Source organism: Fragaria vesca, linkage group LG6, assembly GCF_000184155.1.
Source record: "Fragaria vesca subsp. vesca linkage group LG6, FraVesHawaii_1.0, whole genome shotgun sequence".
NCBI classification, from domain to species: Eukaryota; Viridiplantae; Streptophyta; class Magnoliopsida; order Rosales; family Rosaceae; genus Fragaria; species Fragaria vesca.
In genome coordinates, this window is record NC_020496.1 from 6,225,169 (window position 1) to 6,243,671 (window position 18,503).

At 38.8% G+C, this 18,503-nt stretch overlaps 3 protein-coding genes and 1 pseudogene across 3 annotated transcripts; all 4 read left to right on the top strand.

The window, feature by feature from the left end:
- The first annotated feature begins 5,013 nt into the window (after positions 1-5,013).
- On the top strand, positions 5,014-8,924 carry LOC101294379 (2,3-bisphosphoglycerate-independent phosphoglycerate mutase-like). The gene is made up of 10 exons (XM_004302451.1): positions 5,014-5,096; positions 5,181-5,354; positions 5,471-5,598; positions 5,711-5,861; positions 5,968-6,171; positions 6,787-7,211; positions 7,565-7,757; positions 7,848-7,943; positions 8,203-8,358; positions 8,501-8,924. Exons 2-10 carry the CDS (start codon positions 5,196-5,198, stop codon positions 8,663-8,665), a joined length of 1,677 nt encoding a protein of 558 aa, XP_004302499.1. The 5' UTR covers positions 5,014-5,096; positions 5,181-5,195; the 3' UTR covers positions 8,666-8,924.
- A 1,311-nt stretch (positions 8,925-10,235) lies between these two features.
- Positions 10,236-12,360, top strand: LOC101294673 (cell division control protein 2 homolog C-like). The gene is made up of 4 exons (XM_004302452.1): positions 10,236-10,913; positions 11,191-11,260; positions 11,378-11,516; positions 12,067-12,360. The coding sequence occupies exons 1-4, from the start codon at positions 10,298-10,300 to the stop codon at positions 12,157-12,159; spliced, it is 918 nt and encodes a 305-aa protein (XP_004302500.1). The 5' UTR covers positions 10,236-10,297; the 3' UTR covers positions 12,160-12,360.
- Positions 12,361-13,364: 1,004 nt separating this feature from the next.
- Positions 13,365-15,691, top strand: LOC101315170 (mitogen-activated protein kinase 12-like). Its single transcript, XM_004305011.1, has 3 exons — positions 13,365-13,974; positions 15,296-15,522; positions 15,599-15,691. The coding sequence occupies exons 1-3, from the start codon at positions 13,365-13,367 to the stop codon at positions 15,689-15,691; spliced, it is 930 nt and encodes a 309-aa protein (XP_004305059.1).
- Positions 15,692-17,917: 2,226 nt separating this feature from the next.
- LOC101315456 overlaps positions 17,918-18,503 on the top strand; it is a 1,176-nt pseudogene continuing 590 nt past the window's right edge.

The following is an 18,503-nucleotide window of genomic DNA, read 5'->3' on the forward strand; positions in this document are numbered from 1 at the left end:
TTCTGTGCCAAAATATTTGTGACATGGAACACTTGAATCAGGGTTAGGGATTCCATTTTGCTCAACTTGACTCCTTGTCTGTGGATAAAATGTTGACCAATCCATCAAGCTTAGGTGCCATCCCAGCCACAGCTTTTGCCATAAGACCAAAGTTCTTACTCATTTCATTCAATGTTTTTCCTTTCCGACGACTATTATTGGAAGAAGCACTTTGTGTAGGCATCTGTTGTGGGGCACTTGGCTCTATAAAGGAAGCATCAACATCCTGAACTCCTCCATGTTGTGATCCCATATCACCAATTGGGTTGACATTGCCAAAGAGAATGTCATCATCTAAATTGAAATCATCAGCATTAGTGTTCTCACGCGCAATTTCCTTTTCATCATCATCCGCATTTCCAACATTCATTCCATTTGGACGATCTCTATCATATATTTCTCCAAGAATATAATAATGCCGAAACGGCTTATCGTATAATCTAGCAGTATCTTTATTAAGGTTGCGTCTATTGTCACCCCCGCAAACCATTTTGTTCACCCCACGTTCTCTTCACACCCCACTTATATATTTTTAATTGTAAGTCTATTTTGTTCACCCATTTACAATACCTAAAGTACAATTTACCCATTTTTGCTTTGTTCGCCCTAAATTATTTTTTCACCATACATATATTTTTTCCAATTTCAGATTTGCTTTGTTCACCCTATATTCGATCTCTTCTCACCCTGCCTATATATTTTTGAATTTTGAATTTTAAATTTACTTTATTCACCGATTTGCAATACACACAATATCAGTCTCTTCCAATAGCCATTGAACTCCAAAACAAAATGAAATTGAAGAAAACCATAAGATTAATATCATTTGGGCAAGTGGAATCACAAACTGAACAATAAAAATCATATTAAAGTATAAATCTCAATTAAAGAACAAAAAAAAATTCTCAAACTTAACAACTCATTGGTATCCGTCTATATCAAGATGCACAATATTTGTAAACTCTACTTTGAAAAAGCTCTGACGCTAATGTAAAAGAAAAAACAAATCGAATATATATAAGTGAGTGACTAGACATAAAAATTTATATACAAAATCGATATGAGAAATAATTAGTAAAGAGATAGACAAAACATCAATAAAGAAAAAAAAAAAAATAATAAACAATTCACCTCATCTTCAGTTGAATGATAAATTCTGGGTTAAGGTTTATGAAGTACGTGTTTATCTAAAAAAAAATATGTAATTTGTAATAACTTATTATCCATTTCTGTAATTTTACATTAGGGTATATTAGTCATTTAATAAAGAACTAATTTCAGTTTACCCCATCAACTTAGGTCGATTATCATGTTAGTCATTCTTCTTTCAATTTCATCAAAAACACCCCTCAATTCCCAATTTCATCAGCCGCGCATGTCCAAACCTCCAATCTCCATCTAATTCCTCTGTTAAGTGATGACTTGATATCAAGAAAAAAGAAAAAGGAAAATAGACAAATTGCATTCAATCCCACCAAAATCACTAAGGTTAGAAGGTTGTGATGGGAACGAAGATGTGTATCGATATGGGGGAAAAATGGTCCGAAAGGTAACTTTTAGAATTTGACTTTCTTCTTGATATCTAATCATCACTTGACAGAGGAATTAGATGGAGATTGGAGGTTTGGATATGCGTGGCTGATGAAAATTGTGAGTTGAGGGGTGTTTTTGATGAAATTGAAAGAAGAAGGACTAACATGATGATCGACCTAAAGTTGATGGGGGTAAACTGAAATTAGTCCTTTAATAAATCAACAACGTATGGGCAAAGTGATTTATGGGGTGACAATAGACGCACCCTAAAGAAAAGATTAAAAGACAATATACAATTAAGTTTAAATATTATTCATGTTAATAAAATAAATTAAGCAAGTTGAAATGTAACTGAATGAAAAAACAAAGTAAGCTGAAATATCTATATTTACCTATACCCATTCAATGTAAACACTTTTCTCACACACTAGCATCATGTCTTGCTCATTCCAGCTAAAACCACTTTGTTTCAACATCTCAGCTAAAGTAGCATGTTTGTCTTTAGTGTCTTGATCCTTGATTCAATATGCGGGTTTGCTAATATTCTACAACCTGGAAGCTTAGATTCCATCACATGTTGTAGTTGTTTGAGCTAACCATTCTTAAACCCGGTATCAGCTTTCTACTTTTTGTCATGGTGCAACTCTAGAAGCTACTCTTGCAGCTTGTCGTCTTCCTCGTCTGTCCAGTAACGTTTATTTTGGCATCTTCCTCGGGAATTTGATGTAGAACTCATCCTGTATTGTAAACATTTTGGCCTCTTCCTCGGGAATCCGTTGAGTCCTCTGGTATTGGTTCAGGTGTTTTTCAAAAATCTTTTTGGCAACGAATTATTGCTTTAAGACACTCATGAAAATATTTGCTAATAGTTCAGCCAGATCTATGAAAATTAAATTTTATGACACGTTTTAATGGTGGTGAGCAAGAGTGTTTAAAAACATTGCAACCATCTCTTCTATTGACATATTCCTAGTCCCACGTAGTTGCCCTTTAGTAGTAAGAATTCGACATAATTTGTGAAATAACTCTCTATCCATTGTCAACTGATCAATACATATGGCATCACTCTCATAGGCAAGGCTATACATATATGATAATTGCCTATAAACTCTTACGGCAGAATATGGACTTTTGATGCGTGTTTGAGTTCTTATGAATGCATTAGCATAACCAGCGGCACAGACAACAAAAATAACCCGAAGCAAGACAATTAATTCATTCACGATAACAAGTGGCTTTTGCTTTGTAGACATTATAGACAAAGTTAAACGAGCAATTTGTTTACAAAAACGAGAAAAGAAAAAAAAGACAAACGTATAACAAGAACAATTAGTACATGCCAATTACATATAAGCACATATCAATTAAACAAGATCACAGAAGCAATTGCAAAATTTCGAATGATCTACTAAAACGAAATAGCAATGACGACAGAGGAAAAAAAAGACACATCTTCAAAAAAAAATCCACATATTATTGAAAAGGAAGAAGAAGAATAGAACGTTTCAGTTGAAATCAGAAGACGAGTTTGTGTTGAGTTCTTACTTGATGAGAGAGGAGGCGATGCTATAGGAGAGAATCTCGTTCTTGCTGAGAGAGAGAGAGAGACGATGTTCTTGCTGAGAGAGAGAGGGAGACAATGTTCTTGCTGAGAGAGAGACGATGTGAAAAAGGGAGGCGGTGTTAAATTGGTGTTTTAAGTTGTAGGGTTTTGGTATAGGTAGTTTGGGATTTTGATAAAGTTGTAAGGATAAAATTGAAACTAAATCTGATTCATGGGTGAATCATAATCAATACGAACCCCTTCCTCCGGAGTGGAAAAGGGGAAATGAATCCGGGTTCAAAGCTGGGGCTCACACACATCTGATTCCGCCTGAAGGTTAGTAAACACCCTATGAACCCGGAATGGAAATAAATCTCAAAAGAACCATTCCTATTGCCCCTTAGTAAACGCGCCCTGAAAGAGGCACCACAATTTCCACAATACGGGATACCCAAGCCACCATGTATCCTCTAATTAAGTATAGTCATACTTCATTAAGCACAGTCATACCACAACCATACTAGATAAGAACCGTCCGGGAGATCACAACACCCATGTGTCCTCTAGATACAACCATACTTTCATGAGTACAACCATATCTTCCAGTATTCAGTTTACATGCATGATATCACATCCCTGAAACACTTCCGATTGAATTGAACAATATAATAAAAGAAAAGATATATATGTTCTACTAATGATATATGGGATTCCATCATCATGCATGCTATTCGATCAAAGCATGCATACTATTATATATTCATTGTAATTCTGATACAATATGAAGGATATATGATTCTGACTTTGTGTTGTTGTAGAAACTAGTTTTTCAGGTTCTATGTAGCTATTTAAACAATATGAGCAGTTGAACTTGAATGAATTGATTCTCATTTCTTAATTCTTATTTATTTTGGTAACAAGGCAAGCTCTATTACAACGTTGCACACATGCCCTTCACTAGTGATTGACTCATTTACTAAAATGAAATTCAAAACCCAGAAAACGACCTCAAGTCCTCAACATTATAAAAGTACGATTTTTCATGTTAGGTGATTCAATCAAGTTATTGAATTAAAGCACGAGAGCATGAAGATGGCAACATAAAGGGTCAAATATATAGAAAATCAACAAGCATGTGATTTCACCAAATTTTAATTAAAAACCATTTGTTTGTGCCAACATAATTTTTACTATTTTCTACTTCTTTTATATGAGTGATTGAAAAATCGACAATTATAAAAACAGATATAGTACAATGCGATTTCTTTGAAACATATTTTCATGAGCTCATTGTGGTAAATTCTAAACGACTACACATCTCGTGTTGAGCAAGTAGAATCACTAAACCTATAGTAAATATAAAGCAAAAATGAAATTTGACCAAAATGCATAGATCAAATTTGTACAATACAAACTTCGTTAGTATTTATGGAATATAAAATCTAAAATATCCAAAGTTCCAGAAAAAGAAAAAAATAGCATAGCATATTAGCGGAATATTCGTTTTGGGGCAGCCACGTATTCAAACCAACTTTCTCCCCAACGAAAGCCAAAACGGTAGGTGTAGACGCCGCTTTGGCCCGTTGCGTTACTTTTCTGGTTGAACCCCTCACGTGCATTACCACGCCGCTGTTTTTGGCGTCACGTGCTTCTCGTGCTCTCCTCAACCGTCTCTTTCCTCCCTTCTCGACACGTCAACGGCTGAGATCTCCGAGCCTCACCGTTACCCATACACCATCATCCACCTAATCAAAATATTAGGCCAGTAGTTCTTTCTCCCCACGCCAAGTGGGTCCCGAAATGGTAACTAATCGCAATAAAATCAACGGCGTAGATTCGCCGGTTTACTAGCTTTCTGGGGTTTAGCGTTTTGTTTATAAATATCGTCAGAGTGTTCTGGTTCTCTCTTCTATCTCGACGCTTCTCTTCCGCACACATCACTGTTCGCTCTTGCCTCCGCCATTGTTTGCGATTTCGTGAGGTTCGTATTTCTGATAGTGATTTGTTTGTTCGGTATTGAATAATTGTCTGCGGCTTATAGAATTTCGTTTCGTTTGGGTTTTAGAGAGACTGAGAAAAAATGGGGAGCACTGGAGACTGGAAATTGGCGGATCACCCGAAGCTTCCGAAGGGGAAGACTATCGCGCTGATCGTCTTGGACGGTTGGGGCGAGGCCGAGGCCGATCAGTATAACTGTATCCACGTGGCGGAGACTCCCACCATGGATTCGCTTAAGAATGTATGCTTTTGATTTGTTTTAATTCTATTGATTTGATAAGATCGGATCTGGTTTTGATCGTGTAGTATCGGATTTGGATTTGTATTGAGTTTTTTTGTTTGATGATGTTGTGATAGGGTAAACCGGATAAGTGGAGATTAGTGAGAGCTCATGGAACTGCTGTGGGGCTTCCTACTGAGGATGATATGGGCAACAGTGAGGTCGGTCACAACGCTCTTGGTGCTGGCCGTATTTTCGCCCAGGGGTCAGTAGTTTTGATTGCATCGTTTTCGGGGTTTTGTTCGCTTGTTGTTGTTTCTAGCTATGTGATTATTGATTGTAACTTGATAGTTTTGTTTGTTTTCGAATGAATCTAGGGCGAAGCTTGTGGACCAAGCTCTTGAATCTGGAAAGATTTACCAAGGAGAAGGCTTCAAGTACATTAAGGAAGTGTTTGGGACCGGAACTTTGCATCTCATTGGGTTGTTGAGTGATGGTGGAGTCCACTCTCGGCTTGATCAAGTTCAGGTGTGGTGTTTAAGCTCAGTCCTGCAGTTTTTTTTTTTCCATTGCTTTGATTCATTTTTCAGTTGTTGAATTTGTTCTGAAATGTGGTTTTCATGTGTTGGTGCAGTTGTTGCTTAAGGGTGTTGCTGAGCATGGTGCTAAAAGGATCCGTCTTCATGTTCTTACTGATGGACGTGATGTTCTGGATGGTTCAAGTGTGACATTTGCTGAAACACTTGAAGAGGACCTTGCAAAGTTACGTGAGAAAGGTGTGGATGCACAGATTGCATCTGGTGGAGGTCGCATGTACGTCACCATGGACCGTTATGAGGTATTGAACAAAATGCAACTGTTGGTGGCTTTTTATATGCATGATTGTATCAATTTGCTTTGTATGGATCAGTTGGTTTTATATCATGTGCGGGTGGTTTAAGCCTGATTTGCTGCATCGCAGTGCTTATATGATCAAAATTCTTATTAATGCCTATAATTGATTACTGCTGTTTTGTGATCATCACTTGTCCACTGAACTGCCTATCTATCTACTTCACATGTATTTAGTTCATGTGAAAGAATAGTATGGATATTATTCATTCACATTTAGGGCCAAATAGCCTCTGAGATAAATTTTGGTGATTCATCTATAGACCTAATGTGCCTGCAATGTCCTAAGATTGGAATGGTAATGAACTTCTCTTGTAGCTAATTATTCTATTTCATCCTTCAATTGGATTACATGTAGCTAAAGTAATAAGTGTAGGCATGTAGCTAAAGCACCTGGATTACACTTCCCACATGTTGTGGATCATTAACATTTTAGCCGACCCTATGGATGAAAGATTCATACTAAGTGTTGTATATGTACTTGATATAGTTGTAAGTTGACCTTTTGAATTTAACCATACATTACTTGATGTTAATGTTATCGATGTTTGGTATGATACAGAATGACTGGTCAGTTGTTAAACGAGGATGGGACGCCCAAGTTCTTGGTGAAGCCCCCTACAAATTTAAGAGTGCTGTTGAAGCAATCAAGACACTGAGAGCAGAACCAAAAGCCAATGACCAGTATTTACCTCCTTTTGTTATTGTTGATGACAGTGGAAAGCCTGTGGGCCCAATAGTCGATGGTGATGCTGTTGTTACATTCAACTTCCGAGCAGACCGTATGGTTATGGCTGCTAAGGCATTTGAGTATGCAGATTTTGATAAATTCGATAGAGTTCGAGTTCCTAAAATCCGTTATGCTGGTATGCTTCAGTATGATGGTGAGCTGAAGCTTCCAAACCGTTACCTTGTAGAACCTCCAGAGATTGATAGAACATCTGGGGAATATCTAACTTACAATGGAGTCCGTACTTTTGCCTGCAGGTGAGTTTCAAGTACTGAGTTGGTTATGGTCACTACTCTTTGCAAAGCACTAAATGACTTTTCTCTCCCTCCAATGTAAATGTGTGTTCTGTCATCTGGTGATTTTGGTTTTATGTCATGGACAGTCATATATTAGAATTGGAAGGTTTTGACAATCAATGTGTCATTCTCTGTGTTTATCAAATTTGTTTTATTCTTCTTGAAACTTGTTTTGACTTGAAAATTTTTTAGTTTCAGTAAAATAAAATTTTAACAAATTTTCTCTTATTTGAACTCTTTCTTCCTCTTTAAATTTTAGGATTCCTACTCATTTGACCCTTTTCTTTTCTTTCTCTTGTTTTTTGTATGCACAGTGAGACTGTAAAGTTTGGCCATGTTACTTTCTTCTGGAATGGGAATCGCTCTGGATACTTTAACCCTGAAATGGAGGAATATGTGGAAATTCCAAGTGATAGTGGAATCTCATTCAACGTCCAGCCAAAGATGAAGGCAGTGGAGATTGCCGAAAAGGCAAGGGATGCTATTCTGAGCAAGAAGTTTGAACAGGTAATGCAAAATAGAGCCTTCTGATAGGAGTATTTTAGGCAGATTATATTTTTTCCAGAATGCTATATAATTACATTCTGTTATATTTAGGTGCGTGTTAACCTACCAAATGGGGACATGGTGGGGCATACTGGTGACATTGAGGCCACAGTTGTTGCTTGCAAGGCTGCTGATGAAGCTGTCAAGGTATGATTTTTAGTTTTGAAGAAATGGCGATGACTTTTTTATATGGATATCTGATGGTTTGTATTTATTCAAGTTGAGAAAAAAGAAAAGGAAACCTACTTGATTATTGTAGTGTTGCCAGTTCTATCTTATTTTCTTTTATCAAACCAGTTCTGTCTTATTTGAGTCTCTTGATTTGACATATGTCGTACTTTCAAACCTTGTCTGTCTTAAGAAGTGTTTCACATCTTCTTACTGAGATACTCTTCTCTGGTTGCAGATTATTCTTGATGCGGTAGAGCAAGTGGGTGGAATTTATGTTGTTACAGCTGATCATGGTAACGCCGAGGATATGGTGAAGAGAAATAAGACTGGGCAACCTGCTCTTGACAAGAGTGGAAAGATCCAAATCCTTACCTCCCACACTCTCCAGCCAGTAAGTAACTCAATCTTTAGGAAATGGAAGTGTTGGCCTTTAGCTTCGGCAAACATCTGTATAGACATTGCATGTTGTAAGTTTGGTCATGAAACTGTCTACTTGATCGTTTTAATTTATGGTATTTGTTTTCTTTGTCAAGGTTCCAATTGCTATCGGAGGCCCTGGACTGTCGCCTGGTGTTCGGTTCCGCAGGGATCTTCCCAGTGGTGGTCTTGCCAATGTCGCTGCAACTATGATCAATCTGCATGGATTTGAGGCCCCTGCTGACTACGAGCCATCCCTCATTGAAGTTGTTGATAACTAGGAAACAGAAGGCAACATAGGGAAAAGGACTTCTCAATCTAGTATTTCCTAAGTTTTGATGTTAGGTTACATTGCCAAAGGAGGCGTCAGCTACAGTTAATTTTGTTAAATAAGTTGGAAAACTATGTTTGCTCACAGCTGCTGTGAGAGTACTGGAATTTGGAGAATGATAGAAACAATTGAGATGAAAATGGATTTTTTTGCTATTTTCTGCTTTCCAATTAGCAATTTCTTCCCCTGAACATGAATATCATAAATGTCTTTGTTAAATTAAAGTTGCCTTAAAATCCCTTTACCTTTTAATTTTTTATTTTCTTTTCTTGAGATATAATTTTTCCCTTCAAATATTTGATGGTCTTTTTCTTATTTAACTACACCAGAAGAAATGAAGGCCGATGAAATGGAAGAGTCATGCCTATTGATTTGGATGAAATGGAAGAGTCATGCCTACTGGTGGTTGGATTGAATACAACTAATTGAAGTAATGTCCATATTTTAATCGGGGAGCCTTTCTAATGAGGATCTTTAAGTTGAGGATTTTTTGGCTTATCTCGTTTTTCGATCTTATATCCACATCTTAACCGTTCAGTTTATAGGTATTTATAAGTGGATCATTTCTGCAAATTTTCAGTCATAATGAAAATCGTTAAGTCATTCATAAATGTGATTTTCTAATTATGAACTTGAACGGTTCATATTTGACAGATTTGGTTCGTCTATTAATTTGATCTAGTTTGTTACCTTAACAATCACCGATTCGGCTGAAAATTTGTATGAATGATCTAATCATATAGACCTAAAAACTAAACAGATGAGATGTCAAGATGTGATCGAAAAATAAGTCTTTTAAACCATAAACCATAAACCGAAAAGTCCTCAACTAGTTCTCATTATAGAGGTCCTCACTAGAAGGAATGATCTAATCATATAGACCAAAAAAATAAACGGATGAGATGCCAAGATGTGATCGAAAAATAAGTCTTTTAAACCATAAACCGAAAAGTCCTCAACTAGTTCTCATTATAGAGGTCCTCACTAAAAGGACTCCCCCTTAATCGGTACTACAATCTTTTTTGTCATCTATCCGTTGCCCATATGCTTGACACATAACCAAATCTCAGTAAGAAATCTTCGTAAGGTTTATTTTCATACACATAAAACACCGAAATTTTTAATCTAATTGCTAGAGATGTTACACTCCGAAATACTTTACAAACGTTACAACCATGCCGATTGCCGACTATGTTCAATGCAATGACTCTCATGGCCGATGCCGACCGGAATCCAACACCTACCGCGAACGATCATAAAAATTTGGAAGCAAATACAAAAGGAAACCAAAAAAGAAAAGAAATAAAAAGGAAACAAATTGAGGTTAGGGTTTTATATACAGTACAGCTTTGAAATGGGGAAACCGGGAAAGCGGGCAATCAGTGATTTCAAATTCGGGACACTTCTGCTACCGCGCGACACGTGCCCCGTTCCGTTCCGTTAGACCCAGCAGCCGACGCTCCCCTTCCCCCTTTATAAATTCAAAAAAAATAATCACAGCCTCACCCAAACGGTTAGATCGAATTACGCCATCAAAAACAGAGAAACCCCAAAATTCAAATCTCTAGGGTTTCTTCGGAAAATGGAAAAGTACGAGAAGCTGGAGAAGGTCGGCGAAGGCACATACGGCAAGGTCTACAAGGCCAAAGACAAAGCCACCGGCCAACTCGTCGCCCTGAAGAAGACTCGCCTCGAGATGGACGAAGAAGGCGTCCCTCCCACCGCCCTCCGCGAGGTCTCTCTGCTCCAGATGCTCTCCCAATCTCTCTACGTCGTCCGCCTCCTCTGCGTCGAACACGTCGACAACAAGAAGGACGGCAAGCCGGTGCTCTACCTCGTCTTCGAGTACCTCGACACCGATCTCAAGAAGTTCATCGATTCCTACCGGAAGGGACCCAATCCGGGGCCGCTGGCGCCGGCGATGGTCCAGAGCTTTCTGTTTCAGCTCTGTAAGGGCGTGGCGCACTGTCACTCGCACGGCGTGCTGCACCGCGATTTGAAGCCGCAGAATCTGCTGTTGGATAAGGACAGGGGGATTTTGAAGATTGCGGATCTCGGATTGGGGAGAGCGTTCACTGTGCCGCTTAAGAGCTATACGCATGAGATTGTGACTCTTTGGTATAGAGCGCCGGAGGTTCTGCTTGGCTCTACTCATTACTCCACCGGCGTTGATATGTGGTCCGTCGGATGCATCTTCGGTCAGTACACTACTCTCTCTCTATTCGCTTTCCTGTGGATTTTACTATGCGTTTGCAATTAGTTAGTTCAATTGACTCTCATGGTGGCTTTGATTTGTTTGGTATGGATTGATGTTGATGTGTTTGCAGTTGGTTGGTTTAAGAGATTTCGTTAGTATTTGATTCATGAATGGGGAGCTGAAATCTCTATTTGATTGACTTGGTGTGAATTCGAGTTAAGGTATTTGCCGTTAGTTGTATTATTGATTGTGTTGGTGTTTGATTGATGAATTTGCAGCTGAAATGGTAAGGAGGCAGGCGCTGTTCCCGGGAGATTCTGAGTTCCAGCAGTTGCTTCACATCTTCAGGTGTTTGTTTTGTGTCCCAACTCAGATTTGGAATTTCGATTTCTTGTGTTGATTTTTTGGCAATTTGAACTGAGAATAGGCCTAGTTCATTTACTTGTAACTGTTTCTGTGGTGCAGGCTGCTAGGAACACCGACTGAGAAGCAGTGGGCTGGTGTCACTACTCTGCGGGATTGGCATGTTTATCCAGTGTGGGAGCCTCAGAACTTGGCTCGTGCTGTTCCTGCTTTGGGGCCTGATGGAGTGGACCTTTTATCTGTAAGTGTTTTAGAAGATGCTATGAGAATCAACTTCTCGTGCCATTTGCTTGGGTGTGTTACTGTTTTGTTTGAAACTAGTATGTAGGCATTTAGGCAATTAGTAACTTTGCATTTTCATACAATGGAGACATTGCCTGTTTCATCAAACATGAATGATCTATGTTTGAAAGGAGATGTGATAGTCCATTCGATGTTAAAACTTGTGTGGAATGATCTATGTTGCCTGCTTCTCAGTAGTTATCTCATTTTTGTTTGTTTACCCATTGTCTATTTATTCATCACATGAGTTCCTTGTACTCCCATTCAAAAATCTTGGAGTTTGAGTAGCTACATTGTGTGATGGCTTCTATTGTTGTCTTATGTTTACTGTTATCTTCTTTTGTACACCCTGAAACTATGACACTACATTAGTGCAACCAGCAAAAGTAACAGGATTTAGTCTTGGTTTAAGAAAGCAGGACCCACATTGTCATCTTGGTTTTGGAAATGCTTGCTAGATTACTTATCTGATATTGCCTCTAATAATGTCTTGCATTTGTAACTTGCAGAGAATGCTTAAATATGATCCAGCTGAGAGAATTTCAGCCAAAGAAGCAATGGACCATCCTTACTTTGACAGCCTCGACAAGTCTCAGTTCTGAAGCTTATTTCTACTAGAAGGGATATGACATTTGCCTTCAGTTGCTTTCCTTTGATGACTTTGACAGCCTTTGTTCAACTGTCTGTTTGGTGAAGTCAGCTGTCATCATCTTGGTGATTTCAATACCCTGTGATCTATTATGATGTTTGAACTTGATTGTATAATATATCACAACTCTTATATCACAATATGTTTAGTAAGCAAATCTGTTATTTGAATCACTACTATTAGTCTATTAGTGTTCCTACCAGAATCTCCAAAGTTTATAATGTTCATCTTTAACCAAAAAAAGCCTATGATTCCAATTTGATACAACATACATTACAATGCCAAATCTTAAATTTTGCTTTGATTATTTTAGTTCTGAGAAGCATTCTGCAGATTAAATATCAGTTACATCTTATAGTTCCTAGTCCAACAGGGTGACCCAATTCCAAGTGGATTTCTCCACCTTAAGGAACCTTTAGGCTTTGGTTTCCCCAGTCCAACGGATGGTTGCTTACTTGCTTATAGAAAGGGAAATGCTCAGAACTCCAGCGTTGAAAATACTGAAGAGTGAGAACTAGATTTAGAAGTACAGTGCTACTGTACTAGTTTCAAAACCAGAAACGAAATTTGGAGATGTCGAGGGAAAAGAGCAAAGTGCAAAGTGCAAAGCTGATGTTATTGAATCTAGCCTTTCATATTGTGATCGAAAATGCCCTCTGAAACAGACTGTTGTATTTCTTAGACGCACATCATCGCCATGTTAACGATGGCTCATGACATGTTTTCTTACCGCCATCAACGATCTTGACCTCAAGTTGTGTCTTGAGAAGTATGATAACAGAGCCCTGTCCGATTAACCAACTCTCTAAAATTGTAACCTTCTCTTGTTAACTTCAACTAAACATAACACACAATGTAATGTTTACTATTTAACTTTTTTTTTTTTTTTTCTTTCTAATGGAGAGCACTCCAAAATCTCAAAATCAGTCATGACCGGAATTGCAATGTACTTGTGGATCACTTACTCTTAAGTTGAGGCGTCACTCTAATTATAATGTAGTCAAAATGCTGAATTAGCAATAAAATTCTGAAGACCCCAAAGGCCCAAAACCCGAAGGTTTACCGGAAGACCTAAAACCCGAATTGAGGGTTTAATTCGGGGATCTAGGTTTTACCCAACATGTCCGTTGAACCCATTTCGACTCTGCAATTCTCTCAATGGATTGTCCACGCGTAACAGATGACTATGATCGCTTCTCTAAAAAGGTGCCATGGAAGAGGGGTGAACTGGCCATGGATAAATACACCGGAGAGGCTGTGTTCATGAGACTCTTCGAAAAAACATCACTCGAGGGCGGCATATTTCACAGGGGCGTATGCGACAGAGCTCAGGCGGTTGCTAATGTGCTATATTCCCATAAACCACTGGAGCTTTTGGGTGTTGTTGCCGGCGGGGAGGATGGCGAGTGGTTGTACTGGGTTACCCCATTCATAGAGAATGACCTTTCGGACTATCTCTCGGCTCGACGAAATGTACAGTTCGAAAACAATCTCATTTTGCAGAGGTTGCTGGAAAGTCTGATTAAATTAAAAGAGCTTGGATTATTTCATGGTAACCTCAGGCCCGGGAACATTCTGATGGAGCAGTTTGAGGGTGCAATATCTGGGATATACCTTGGCGGACTTGAATGGGCGAGAGAGGAAGAAGACGGCTTTCTGGTCAAGTGGCCCACCGCCACAAAAAATTACATGGCTCCGGAGCTGATTTTGGGAAACAGAAGAACGGTCACCGGCGCAGTCGACGTCTGGGCTTGTGGGTGTATATATGGTAAGAAAATCTCTCTCTCTCTCTCTCTCTCACTTAGTTGGTCATGACTTTTGTCAACAGGATTTAACTTTCAGGTCATAGTATGATTAGTATATTAATGATCCCTTTGTTAATTAAGATTAGATATTTAACTAATGAGAAAATTACATAATAGCACATGATCAAATTTAAAAACATAAAAACCTTATTTTTAATATTTTCTGTACAAATTAGGACATAAGCCCATACCCAAATTAGTGGAACTAGATTTGATCTAGACTTTCATAGGCAAAATGACTAAAATACCCATTTTTTCAAATAAATTTACGCAAAATGACACGGCAGTAGCACGTCTCTCGTCGACACAAGAGTAGCACGTCTCTCGTCGACACGGTAGTAGCACATTCCTACACGGCAGTAGCACATCTCTGGTAGACACGACAGTAGCATGACACGACAGTAGCATGTCTCCCGTCGACACGACAGTAGCACGTCTGCGGTCGACACGGTAGTAGCACGTCTCATGTCGACATGGCAGCAAAGTCGACGTAGCAGTCTCGCAGTAGCGGTCGACACGGCAGTAGCACGTCTCTCGTCGACACGGTAGTAGCACGTCTCTTGTTGACACGATAATAGCACCCTTCTACACGGCAATAGCACGTCTCCGGTCGACACGGCAGTAGCACGTCTCTCGTCAACACGGCAGTAGCACGTCTGCGGTCGACACGGTAGTAGCACGTCTCATGTCGACATGGCAGCAACATATCTCTCGTCGACACGGCAGTAACACGTCCATAGTTGCAGTAGAATATGTAGTGAATGGTAGTTTGGTAAAATATGTAGTGACAGATGACATATGGACATTAAGTTTGTCCTAATTTGTTAATTTTTGTCCATAAATGTATAAGATAATGTGTAAAAGATGTATTTGTAAACTGAAATTTGGTCAGTAACTAATATGTAGATTACTATTAACTAATTTGTTTAAACTTTAAATAAATACGAATAATTAGCATCATTAATGTTAACTGGCCATTTTCGAATAATGAGGTAATTTTGGCCAGTTAAATCCTAATTAATGAGCCAAAAACAAATAACTGTCCTGCGGTTTTTAAGTGCATGTGCATCATGGAACAGCAAGGTAAGGCAGTGAGCAGAGAACTGAGTTGTTCATATTTCAACTTGTTTCCAATGTGCTACGGAATTGGTTGGTAATCAGGAATTGTTTTTGAATTAGAGGTGGTTTGGTGGGATCTACTTAGATTCTGTGCATATATGGAAGTATGCATTATTTTGATTCATTCATTGCTTGTTTGGTGTCATGGCATGGTCTCCTTTGCAGCTGAACTCATACTTGGCGAACCCTTATTCAGTGGTGTTCATGCCTTTGAGGTGATGAGATCAATTATCACAAGGCTTGGAGCTGCAACTGAAGATCTGGCATACCTGCAATCCTTCTGTGCCTGGGATGACTACCAAGATTACCAACAGGAGAACGATCCCCCACAAGAGATCAATCCAGCAGATTGGCCACTTGATATACCACAGGCTGCCATGGACCTCATATTGGTAAGTCACCAAGTTCTCCCTTACCAGTACAGCCTGTTTATCAAATATCTTATCAAATATCAAATGGCCATGGCAGGGTATGCTGGCCATTGATCCTGCAAAGAGGTTGACTCTCGACCAGTGTTATGGTTTATTGGTGTCAATGATCATGCAGCAAAGAGGAGGCTGACTGCCGATAAGTGGTTGGATTTACCCATCACCAGATCATCTTAATAATATATGACTGAGATTCACCCTTTTCTGATTATATTTGGTTTAGTGATAATTAAACATCTAAGGACGTCGGTCAGACCAGCTATTTACAATGTGTTTCAGTTTGCTTGTGTTAAAGTACTTCATATATATAAAATCCCTTACCACCTGAAAGAGATTAAAAACAAAGTATGCAGCTTTTAATTATGATTATTATAATTCATGGTGATGGTTAATCTTTCATCTAATGAACAAATTGAAGGCAAGTTTTTTGCCGGTATGAGTACGACTTTAGAGTAAATTGAAATTCTTAACTCCTAAAGTCGTACCTATACCAGCTAAAAACTTGCCTTAAATTTGTTCATTTGGAGTTTTATTTTATTGTTAATCATCATGATCGTGTGTGATTACTAGTATTGAGCGAGCTCAAATCCACATATGGAGTTGGGTGGACTTGGAAATACTTCACCAACTCCAAACACTCAAGTTGTTGAGGATTCAAGAGATTTGTAAGGTAACGAACATTTCATAACGGGTAGACCTTGGATTCTTTCTAGTGATTTTAATAAATATCTAGCATTTGGAGCTATGTTTTCGAGTAAATTCGAGAATAATCCGCGGTGAAATATATGGTAGTTCATTGGTGAGTATAATGTTGAATGTGGGCAATTACCTAGTTACCGCACATAATGTCATAAAATCCGCTCATGATCTTGCCATGACAAATCGTAAATGAGTTGATAAAATACAGTAATCAAGTAGATTTGAGATGAAACCGAGATAGTAACCAAGTAGAAAAAACCTCTACAATAGTTCATACTTCATAGTGTTTTTGTTTCACTGATTTTGGAAACAGATATTCGAGATGTATCACTAAATGAACTGTGCCTGTTCTTGTTGAATCCTAATTCCTAAAACATAGGTAGTGGCTTGAAAAAGCAAACGTAGGGGTAATGGAATCTCAAAGTTATTTGATCGACATAATGGAATCTCAAGTAGGTACGTAGACAAAAAGTGACTGCAAATACAAACCTCCATGGACAAAACCAAATCGGAGGGTCAGTCGCTTTAGTCCACAGACTCCCTTCAATCCAAGTCGTCAGTTCATTTCATCCAATGGCCATGGACTTCATGAAACACATGCACCAATAACCTTCATGAAGTTGCCTCTATAAATACAAAGCCCTGAGCTAGAGTTTCAGTGTGAGAGAGCCTAAGATTCCAGCTTTGGGCACCCAGATAATACAGCCATACAGGCAGCTCAGGATTCTTGCTTATCAAGTAAGCAGTGACTGTGAGTACGAAGCATATATTATATTTCATGCTAAGGCCTTCTGCCCTTTTGTTTCTCTTTTTAGCTAACTGCTACAGTTCACTTAGTTTTGTACTCAGCTTTGAGGTTTTTCTTTGCTTCTGGGCTCGTTTCGGGGTTTCTGTGTAAAACTGGAGTATCATTAGGGGTCCTTCATATGGAGTTCAATTAGTCTTTTGATTGTAGACATGTTCTTTGTTGGTTTTCTTGAGTTGTTTACTGTTGTTTGTAATTCCCTCACAATTAATTTTGATCGATTGACTGTTTTGTTCCCTGATGTTGTAGTGGAAATGAACAACTAGCTAGGCCTAATTGGTCGTTAAATATAATTTGCCGTATGCGCGCTTTTGATTTCTTTGTTTTTGTTAGTGAGGACAGAGAGAACATTTGAATAGATCTAAGTTCTTGTTAGAGAAATGAGTTAAAAGTTCATGTCAAAGCATTAACTCTTGGTTTGTCTGACTTCTGGCTGTTCTTTCTTTGCCTCGAAGTCCTAGTTCTGCACCAAAATGTTTTACTTGCTTACTCTGATGACGTTACTCTGATTGCTTGAACAGGGAATTTCATATTTGTTCTAAAAATCATAGCCATGCGTTTACAGGGTTGATTCTCCTTCTGTTAGATTTTATCAGATTTGTTCTTTAATGGTGTGTGGTAGAAGGTTGCCTGTTTCCCTTTCCTTTAGTATAGTTACTTTGAAAGGTATAATTTTGTGAAAGTTATGCTAAGATACCATTATCTGATGCTTTAAACAAAGCAACCTTCGACATGGACTTGATGTCTTATTCCATCACTTCTAATATTGCTTAGTAATATGTTGCTTAGCTATTGATTACTTAAAAGCTGAGGTTTTCATTCAGTCCTAATTTAGTCCTTTTGCAGCTTCTAAAAATGGACATCTTCCTCTTTACATCCGAGTCTGTGAATGAGGGTCACCCCGATAAGCTATGTGATCAGATTTCCGATGCAGTGCTTGATGCCTGCCTTGAACAAGATCCTGACAGTAAAGTTGCCTGTGAGTTTTTTATTTTTATTTTTATTTTTTAATAATTTTTTTATGTGGAATTTCGATCAGTAAAGTTGCCTGTGAGACCTGCACCAAGACCAACATGGTCATGGTTTACGCCTTCACGGAGAGATCACAACCAAAGCCAAAGTGGACTATGAGAAGATAGTGCGCAACACCTGTCGCAGCATTGGATTTGTTTCAGATGATGTAGGCCTTGCCGCCTTGATGCTGACAACTGCAAGGTCCTGGTGAACATTGAGCAACAAAGCCCTGATATAGCTCAGGGTGTGCATGGCCACCTCACCAAGCGGCCTGAGGAAATTGGTGCAGGAGACCAGGGTCACATGTTTGGTTATGCCACTGATGATGAGACTCCTGGCTCATGCCTCTCAGCCATGTTCTTGCTACACAGCTACACAGCTTGGTGCACGTCTCACTGATGTTCGAAAAAATGGCACCTGTCCTTGG

What these genes read in the sequence shown, in the direction of transcription:
- LOC101294379 (XM_004302451.1), top strand. Translation starts at nt 5,196, where the DNA reads ATGGGGAGCACTGGAGACTGGAAATTGGCGGATCACCCGAAGCTTCCG. An exon ending in TCACCATGGACCGTTATGAG is followed by an intron (nt 6,172 to 6,786) that starts GTATTGAACAAA and finishes GGTATGATACAG; the next exon opens with AATGACTGGTCAGTTGTTAA. An exon ending in CCTCCCACACTCTCCAGCCA is followed by an intron (nt 8,359 to 8,500) that starts GTAAGTAACTCA and finishes TTCTTTGTCAAG; the next exon opens with GTTCCAATTGCTATCGGAGG.
- LOC101294673 (XM_004302452.1), top strand. Translation starts at nt 10,298, where the DNA reads ATGGAAAAGTACGAGAAGCTGGAGAAGGTCGGCGAAGGCACATACGGC. An exon ending in GTCCGTCGGATGCATCTTCG is followed by an intron (nt 10,914 to 11,190) that starts GTCAGTACACTA and finishes ATGAATTTGCAG; the next exon opens with CTGAAATGGTAAGGAGGCAG. An exon ending in ATGGAGTGGACCTTTTATCT is followed by an intron (nt 11,517 to 12,066) that starts GTAAGTGTTTTA and finishes TGTAACTTGCAG; the next exon opens with AGAATGCTTAAATATGATCC.
- LOC101315170 (XM_004305011.1), top strand. Translation starts at nt 13,365, where the DNA reads ATGGATTGTCCACGCGTAACAGATGACTATGATCGCTTCTCTAAAAAG. An exon ending in GGCTTGTGGGTGTATATATG is followed by an intron (nt 13,975 to 15,295) that starts GTAAGAAAATCT and finishes TCTCCTTTGCAG; the next exon opens with CTGAACTCATACTTGGCGAA. An exon ending in CTGCCATGGACCTCATATTG is followed by an intron (nt 15,523 to 15,598) that starts GTAAGTCACCAA and finishes TGGCCATGGCAG; the next exon opens with GGTATGCTGGCCATTGATCC.